Genomic DNA, 7,627 nt, shown 5'->3' with positions numbered 1-7,627 from the left:
GTTTACCCCTCCTACTGTTCCCTTGATTTGATAGGATTTGATAGATTCATAGAATGTTAAAATTGGAAGGGACCTGCAGGGTCATCGTATCTATCCTCCTGCTCAATACAGGATTCACTAAATCATCTAGACAAATGTCTGTCCAGCCTCTGTTTGAAGACTCCCATTGAAGGAGAATTCACCACCTCTTGTGGCAGCCTGTTTCACTTATTGATCATCCTGTCAAAATGTTTTTTTATAATACCTAATCTGTATCTTCTCCCTTTCAGCTTCATACCATTGGTTCTCATGTTTTCATTTGCAAATGAGAATAAGGAAGCTCCCTCTACACTGTGACATCCCTTCAAATATTTGTAGACAGCTAATATGTCTCCTCTTAGTCTTCTTTTTCGCAAGCTGATCATTTCCAGGTCCTTTAGCCATTCTTTGTAGGACATACTTTGCAGTCCACTCACCATCCCTGTAGCTCTTATCTGAGCTTGCTCCAGTTTTCCATGTCTTTTTATGTGGTGATTAGAACTGTACACAGTATTCCAGATGAGGTCTCCAAGGAGGAGTAGAGGGTAATAACTACCATATATACTTCAGTATAAGCTGACCCGAGTATAAGCTGAGGAACCTAATTTTACCTTGAGTATAAGCCGGGTATGCATTGTCCCCCTCATCCTTATCCTGGTCTGCATGGCTCCTCACCCCATCCTGATCTTCATGGCCCCCCCATCCCTATCCTGGACTGCATGGCTCCTCATCCCTATCCTGGTATGCAAAACTCTTCATCTCTATCCAGGTATGCACGGCTCCTCATCCCTAGCCTTTTATATGTGGATCTTCTTCCTTATCCTAGTATGCATGGCTCTTCATCCTTAGCCTGGTATGCATTGCCCCATCAGAAAAACATAGACTGCGGCGACCCGTGTGTCGCAAATAGTGCCTTCCCCCCCTACCACCAATCCCGAAAAGACAACACAAACAGGCTCGGATGGGTTGAACTAGTCGGTCACAGTTTATTAATTTAATAAGCAGGGAGGGGCAAATTACATTTCGCAGCGGGCTCACAGCCGTGGGCCCAGTCTGCGACCGACCGGCGGCCAGCCAATGAGCGGCTACGAAGCTTCGCCCCTCCCTCCATTTCCGCTGTGACTTAAAAATAACAGTATTATAATCATCAGCTATAAATTTCAAGTAATAAAGCCTTTTGAAAACGTAACCACAGTAGTAAATATGTAGGGGAGGGAGGGTGGGACAATTGCTTCCAGAGGGTCAGCCGGGGAGAAAGAGGAAGGAACTGACCCCGGCACCTGGATTTAACCTTTGTGGGTGTGGCCAGATGCCCCTTCCTCTCTCCTCCCGTTGGTCCACTGGGCGTCCCAATTAGTGCATCACCTGGGGGAGTAGTGTGAGGGGGGAATAGGCACTGCACGCTGTTTCCTATTATCTTCCTCTATAAGGGGCTCCGCAGTCAGAGGCACATTCCCTATGCGGTACCGTGCCTACCAGACTGCGGCGACCCGTGTGTCGCAAATAGTGCCTTCCCCCCCTACCACCAATCCCGAAAAGACAACACAAACAGGCTCGGATGGGTTGAACTAGTCGGTCACAGTTTATTAATTTAATAAGCAGGGAGGGGCAAATTACATTTCGCAGCGGGCTCACAGCCGTGGGCCCAGTCTGCGACCGACCGGCGGCCAGCCAATGAGCGGCTACGAAGCTTCGCCCCTCCCTCCATTTCCGCCACGGAGGATCATGTGTACTACCTACACGTGACTCCGACCCCCACCCTTCAGCCTTAGTGCCTGTTCGATACCGTCTTGTAGACCGGACAAAAATATGTCAAGACCAATGCTCGTGAGATGAATACCGTCGGACCTCAGCAATCCTGATTGGTCGCCTTCCAGTTGGTGATGTCGAACTACGATGCCGAATTTTGATTTTACGAATCTTGCCACTTTCAGGTTGACCTTTTTTCTTGATCGTTCTAAACCTCTTGGGTCCTTAGCCCCGTGCCAGACCGCACGCGGCACCATCTCCGACCACACCAATATCATGCCGGGTAACAGGTGGAAGAAACGCTCGATATCCGCTGTCATCGTTGAGCTGAGGTCAATACATCTCCGTTTTCCCAGATCGTTGCCACCCGCGTGCAAGACTAGTATCACTGGCCCTTTGGCCCTTTTAGCGATGTTGATGACTTCTGGGAAGATTTTTTCCCACTGTAGGCCTCTTATCCCTCTCCAGTTGACCACTACGTTCCTGAAGCCTAGATTCACGCCCCCCGGCCGCTGTTCGGCCCGCTTCTTTGCCCAGTAGATGTATGAATGTCCAACCACCCAAACTGCCGGTTTTTTAGCGCCTGGAAAAAACAAGATATGTTACTTAAGCAGGTCGGGCCTTATGTATCTGGCGAAGCATGCGGATTTCCACCGACCCAACCGCTGCACTTCAGCCTCGGGGATGCCGGCCTTAGCCGCCTCGGTGGCAGCCCCTATACGGAAAGAATGTGTACCGTATTCCGATGGATCGGCGCTAACTGCTTCGAGACACCGATTAAAAATTGTGTGGAACTGGTATTTGGTCAGGGGGGAGCCGTCTGCGTGTGACAGAAAGAATCTACCCGCCCCCTTCATTCCCGTGTATCTTTTTACTACGTTTAGTGGGCATACGGGGCCATCCGACGACTTAACTAGGACCCACGTCCCTCTCCCGGTGGGGTCGCATTTGGATTTGCGCACCCTAATGCGTAGTGCCTCGTTACATATGACGAGGTCTTCATTGATTAGCCCGCCGTCTAGTGAAGTTTTTGAACGTGGCACCAGCTCGCTGATCCTAAGCGCTCCGAAAAAGGCGATGGCAAACGCGGCTGACACTAGGACCGACTCGTAGTGGGAGGTGCACACCGATGGGGAAATCGTGATAATACCGTGTAGTAAACTCAAAGAAATGGGACGACGACACTCCTGGCTAGGTTGGAGCCTTTTCCAGCCTTTAACGGCTTGTCTGATGAAAAAATCCTTCGTCACGTCCGCCCACCCCGCAAGCTGGAAGAAAAAGGCTAATCCCGAGAGGTGCCGCTGCGCCGATGTTCCCGACGCGCCTCTTTGCCTGAGCAAATTCAAAAATTCGACCAGCACTTCGCATCTCGCCCGATCGCACCTCTCCACCGGTCTTCCGTGAATTAGTGAGCACCACTCGTCCCATGCCTTACCGTAAGCCTGCCAGGTAGCCGGCGTGACTGATGCGCGGATCAGTGGCATCATTGATTGGCTACCGTGTCCAAAAGGAGTGTTGGACACTGGACACCCGATGGTTGCGCGGTCGGAAGGAGAGCTTTGAAAGCCTGCCAATCGGAGAATAACAGAGCGTTAACAAGGTTATTATCAACAGACGTAACTGTGGCACGACACCAGATGTTGTGCTTCAAGCACAGTAATGCCAGGCGGCGTAGCAGCGCAAGCAAAGGTGGGGATGCAGAGGACATGCTGTTCAAGCTCTTTGCTGTGCCGGGGTGTTTTGTGGAGAATCTTATGTTCCTGTTCTCTAGCTGTGTGCCCCAGAGCTCTACTGCGGCTACGATCGCAAAGACTTCTAGCAGGGCAGGGTCGCGGCCCCAATTTGCGGAGGCCCACGAGGCCGGCCAGCTCGCTTTGCACCATTGGTTTTGGTAGATTGCCACAAACCCGTCTCTGAGACTTCCACCTGCTGCTAGCCCTAGCTCTTTGCTTGGCGTTTCTCGAGACATGAGGCAAGTATGGCCGTTGTAGGAATATAGGAATGTTCTCCAGACTAGCAAGTCTTCCTTCAGTGTGCGAGTAAGCCTAATTCTATGGCCCGGCTGGGAGATGCCCTTCGTTGCCAGCGATAGCCGGCGTGAAAAGGTTCTGCCCACTGGCATTACGCGGCAAGCAAAGTTGAGTAAGCCTAGCAGGGACTGCATTTGTTGGAGGGTGACTTTTTTAACCCCGCAGAAATCTTCAACCATTTTCAGCGTTTTCAGTAATTTATCCTCCGGCAATCTAAACACCATTGCGTTAGTATCGATCTCTATGCCGAGAAAAGGCAGCACATTACACGGGCCGACCGTTTTTTCTGTTGAGAGAGGCACGCCGAAATGGCTGGCTATAAATTCGAATTTGTTTAGGAGGTAATAACAGAGTTCCGAGTCCTTTGGCCCGACGAACAGGAAATCGTCGAGGTAATGAACCGTCGAATTGCTGCCGGTTTCGTAACGTACTACCCAGTCAAGAAAAGTGCTGAAAAGCTCGAAGTAGTGACAGGAGATGGAGCAGCCCATCGGTAGGCACATGTCAAAGTAAAAGAGCTGGTCCACCTTACAACCTAACAGGTGGAAGCACTCAGGGTGAACGGGTAGTAGGCGGAAGGCTGACTCTATGTCCGATTTTGCCAGCAGGGCGCCGGGCCCGGCGGCCCGCACGAGCTCGACTGCCCTGTCAAATGAAGCGTAAGTTACTGATGCTTCTTCTGGGAGTATCGCGTCGTTTACCGAATCGCCTTTAGGGTATGAGAGGTGGTGGATTAGCCGATATTTTCCCGGTTCTTTTTTAGGGACGATGCCCAGGGGTGAGATTCTAAAATTACTGAAAGGCATCGATGTAAATGGGCCCGCCATCCTGCCTAGTTCTACCTCTTTTTGAACTTTTTTCCGTAGGATCTCGGGAAATTCGCGAGCGGATTTAAGATTATTTGCCGATTTCGTTTCGCGACTAAAATTAAAGGGGATAAAGAAACCGAACTTAAAGCCGAGATCGAGTTGCTGCGCGGCCTCTTTATTGGGGTAGAGGCTTAGCCAAGGGCCCATTGCGGTAACGTTCACCGGGGTTATGCCGTGTAGGTGCTTGGCGCGTACATCTCGCTGCAGGGTGTCCACCACCGCAGGCGGAGCAGTCGTGTTTGTATCTACAGGAACCGTGGAAGCGGCAGTACCCCTCGTTGTACAGCAAGCAGGCCCCTGGTCTCCGTACGACCACTGAATTTTGGCCTGCGGTGGCTGGGTAATTAGTGGCCGACGACGAAAAGGGGGGTTGTTTTTGGGATAACATAAGACGCAACCAGACATCCGTCGCTTTAACGCCCCATCCTAGGTCGGGTTGCATAGCAAGCCGCCTGCGGAATTCTTCGTCGTACCGCCTCCACGCTGACCCGCCGTGGGACTTATACGAGTTATATACTAGGTCTTGGTATATGAATAGCTCGGAACAGCGTTCCGGGTGTTTTTGACCCATGATGCAGCCTAAGACTGCGAAGGCCTGGAGCCAGTTATTCATGGTTTGGGCGATCTTAGGTCTGCTTCTTTCGAATCCTGCCCTCCGCTCCTTATCTACGGATTGCTGGTCTTCTGACAATAGCGACCATATATCCACGTAATCGTTATCCCATATTTTCTGCTTTATCTCTGGATCCACGTGTGTACCTAGGGGACTAATACCGCAGAAAAATGCGTCCTTGTGGAGGCTAGCTGATTGAGCTGCCCTTGTGTCAGTTGGTCCGGCCGAGCGAGTCAGCTGGTGCACCAGCGCCCTGATAGTGGATGCTAAATCCCCTTCCCCTGTGATGTGTATGGCTTGGTGCTCGCCCAATTCAGAGCTCTTACCGTTGCCTGACGCAGGCCGAGTGTCTCCCGGTAGTGGGGGTACTCCGACTCCAGTCGTAGCTGTAACTTGCTGGCAGGAAGCCCAGGGGGGTAGGTTGGTAGCCCGGGGACCCGAGGGTAGGTATCCCCTGCCGTCCGCCATGTTGATGTGTGGCTGAGCCGTTACCACTGATGGTGTCGCTCCCGCCATGTTGACATGTGGCTGAGCCGTTACCGCTAGTGGTGTCGCTCCCGCCATGTTGATGTGTGGCTGAGCCGTTACCGCTAATGGTGTCGCTCCCGCCATGTTGACATGTGGCTGAGCCGTTACCGCTAATGGTGTTGCTCCTGCCATGTTGACATGTGGCTGAGCCGTTACCGCTAATGGTGTCGCTCCCGCCATGTTGCCGTGTGGCTGAGCCGTTACCGCTATTGGTGTCGCTCCCGCCAAGTTGCTGTGTGGCTGAGCCGTTAACGCTAGTGGTGTCGCTCCCGCCGTGCTGACGTGTGGCTGAGCCGTTACCGCTAGTGGTGGTGAGCGCCGCCTTCTACGGTAGCGCCTCTCGCTGTACTCGGAACTGTCAGACTGTCCCGATGTGGGTGGCGAGCGCCACCTAGCGGACCGGGATCTGTGGCGATAAGTGCGCGCGCAGCGGCTATAGGGGGAATAGTGGGGATTTGGGGGGTGGACGTAGTGTTGGGAGTCTTCGTCGGAGGATGGGGACAGTCTGCGGCGTATACGCCTGTGATTGTCGTGGTCAGGGGATGAGGCTGGGGCGCGCTGGCTGTGTGTCATAGCTTGCGGTGTGAGGCGCGGTGACGGCATTGGCGATAAGGCGACGACGTTAGCCGCTGGGGGTGTGTGGGAAGGAACCGTGGAGGGTGTACTAAACAGCTCCGGCTGTGTCTGGGTGTATGGGGGTGTCGGCGGGGCGCCGTTTATTAGTGGCGTGTGTGTGCACGTGTTTGTGCCATACTGTACTGGTTGCGGAGCGTGCTGGTTGGATGAGGTGGCCCGATCAGCGCGCTCCGTGACCACAATGTTGGGTGAACGGCCTGACCCCACGATCCCTCGTGCAGGCATTGCAGCGATGCCTGCTGGGAGGGCGTAGTGGGCCAGGCCGTGGCTGGCGGATGGTCTGTGCTGGGGTGGTGGGTGACTGAGCGGGACCTGACGTGGGGGGCCAGACAGCGCAGCCTGTGAGGCACCCCTCCGGATGATTTGGTGTGCAGGGGCCCCACAGGCTAGCGATGTACTCGCCCAGAGTGCCGGGGGGCCAGCGGGCGGGGCGTGATCGCGCCGAGCAGGCAGCAGGGAGGAGGATCTGCCTGCAGCTGCGGGGGCAGTGCGGCGCGCCCGGACTGTTTGGCGGCGCCGCACCGCTGCCCCGCTGTGTGGGTGGCGCGCCGCAAGGCTACCAGGGGCGATAGGCGGCCCCCCATGGTGCCCGTAGCTCCGGGCGGAAGTGGGGCCGGAAGTGGGCGTATCCCTGCCGGCCGGCGGTGCCCTCTGGGTAAAAGGGCGGGCCTGCATCCCTGAGGAGTGCAGGGGTTGCTCCCCGCGCGCCGGGCCCCGGTCTGCAGTGCATGGACCGGAAGTGACCGGGGCCTGCGCGTATGTAGGAGGAGGGGGGCGGCGAGGATGGGCCCGTTGCTGTGGGACCGCGCGGCGGCTTGGAAGCGCCGGCTCCCCACCGACGCGCAGGCGCTCGGGGGGGCGTGAGGAACGACCCGAGCGCCTACCAGGGGGAAGCGCTGCAGCAGGGAGAGGGGCGCCGGCGGGAGTGGACGGAAGCTCCGGTGGAGTGGAGGAGGAACCTCCCGCAGCACCGGCGATTGACCGAGGTGGGTCCGCGGGCGGGGGAGGGGGAGCAAGCAGCCCGGGAGAGGAGGCGGCAGTAGTCTGGGAGACCCCGGGTTCCGCGGGCAGGGGAGGGTGGTTTGTCAGCCCCGGGACGGCAGGAGAGGACGAGGACACAGGGGAAAGCGTGTGGGTGGATGGAGCCCTGGGGGACGGCGAGGAGGCTTGAGGGGAGACTAGGG

At 55.4% G+C, this 7,627-nt stretch overlaps 1 protein-coding gene across 3 annotated transcripts; it reads right to left on the bottom strand.

Moving 5' to 3' along the window:
* Positions 1–1,556: 1,556 nt before the first annotated feature.
* On the bottom strand, positions 1,557–5,930 carry LOC143769029 (uncharacterized). Of its 3 annotated transcripts, XM_077257632.1 has the most exons (3): positions 5,606–5,930; positions 3,203–3,334; positions 1,557–2,350 (listed from the first exon to the last, which is right to left on the bottom strand). In XM_077257632.1, exons 1-3 carry the CDS (start codon positions 5,889–5,891, stop codon positions 1,755–1,757), a joined length of 1,014 nt encoding a protein of 337 aa, XP_077113747.1. In that variant the 5' UTR covers positions 5,892–5,930; the 3' UTR covers positions 1,557–1,754. The 3 variants fall into 3 exon arrangements, with proteins under 3 accessions (XP_077113747.1, XP_077113746.1, XP_077113745.1); XM_077257631.1 differs by having other exon boundaries at positions 1,557–3,334; XM_077257630.1 differs by lacking the exon at positions 5,606–5,930 and having other exon boundaries at positions 3,203–5,513.
* Positions 5,931–7,627: the final 1,697 nt, after the last annotated feature.

Source organism: Ranitomeya variabilis, chromosome 4 (genome assembly GCF_051348905.1).
Source record: "Ranitomeya variabilis isolate aRanVar5 chromosome 4, aRanVar5.hap1, whole genome shotgun sequence".
Lineage (NCBI taxonomy): Eukaryota > Metazoa > Chordata > Amphibia > Anura > Dendrobatidae > Ranitomeya > Ranitomeya variabilis.
This window is presented reverse-complemented; position numbering and strand designations above follow the sequence as displayed.

Bases quoted from the DNA above. Each gene is read 5' to 3' on its own strand.
- LOC143769029 (XM_077257630.1), bottom strand. From the start codon at position 5,071: ATGTCTGGTTGCGTCTTATGTTATCCCAAAAACAACCCCCCTTTTCGT.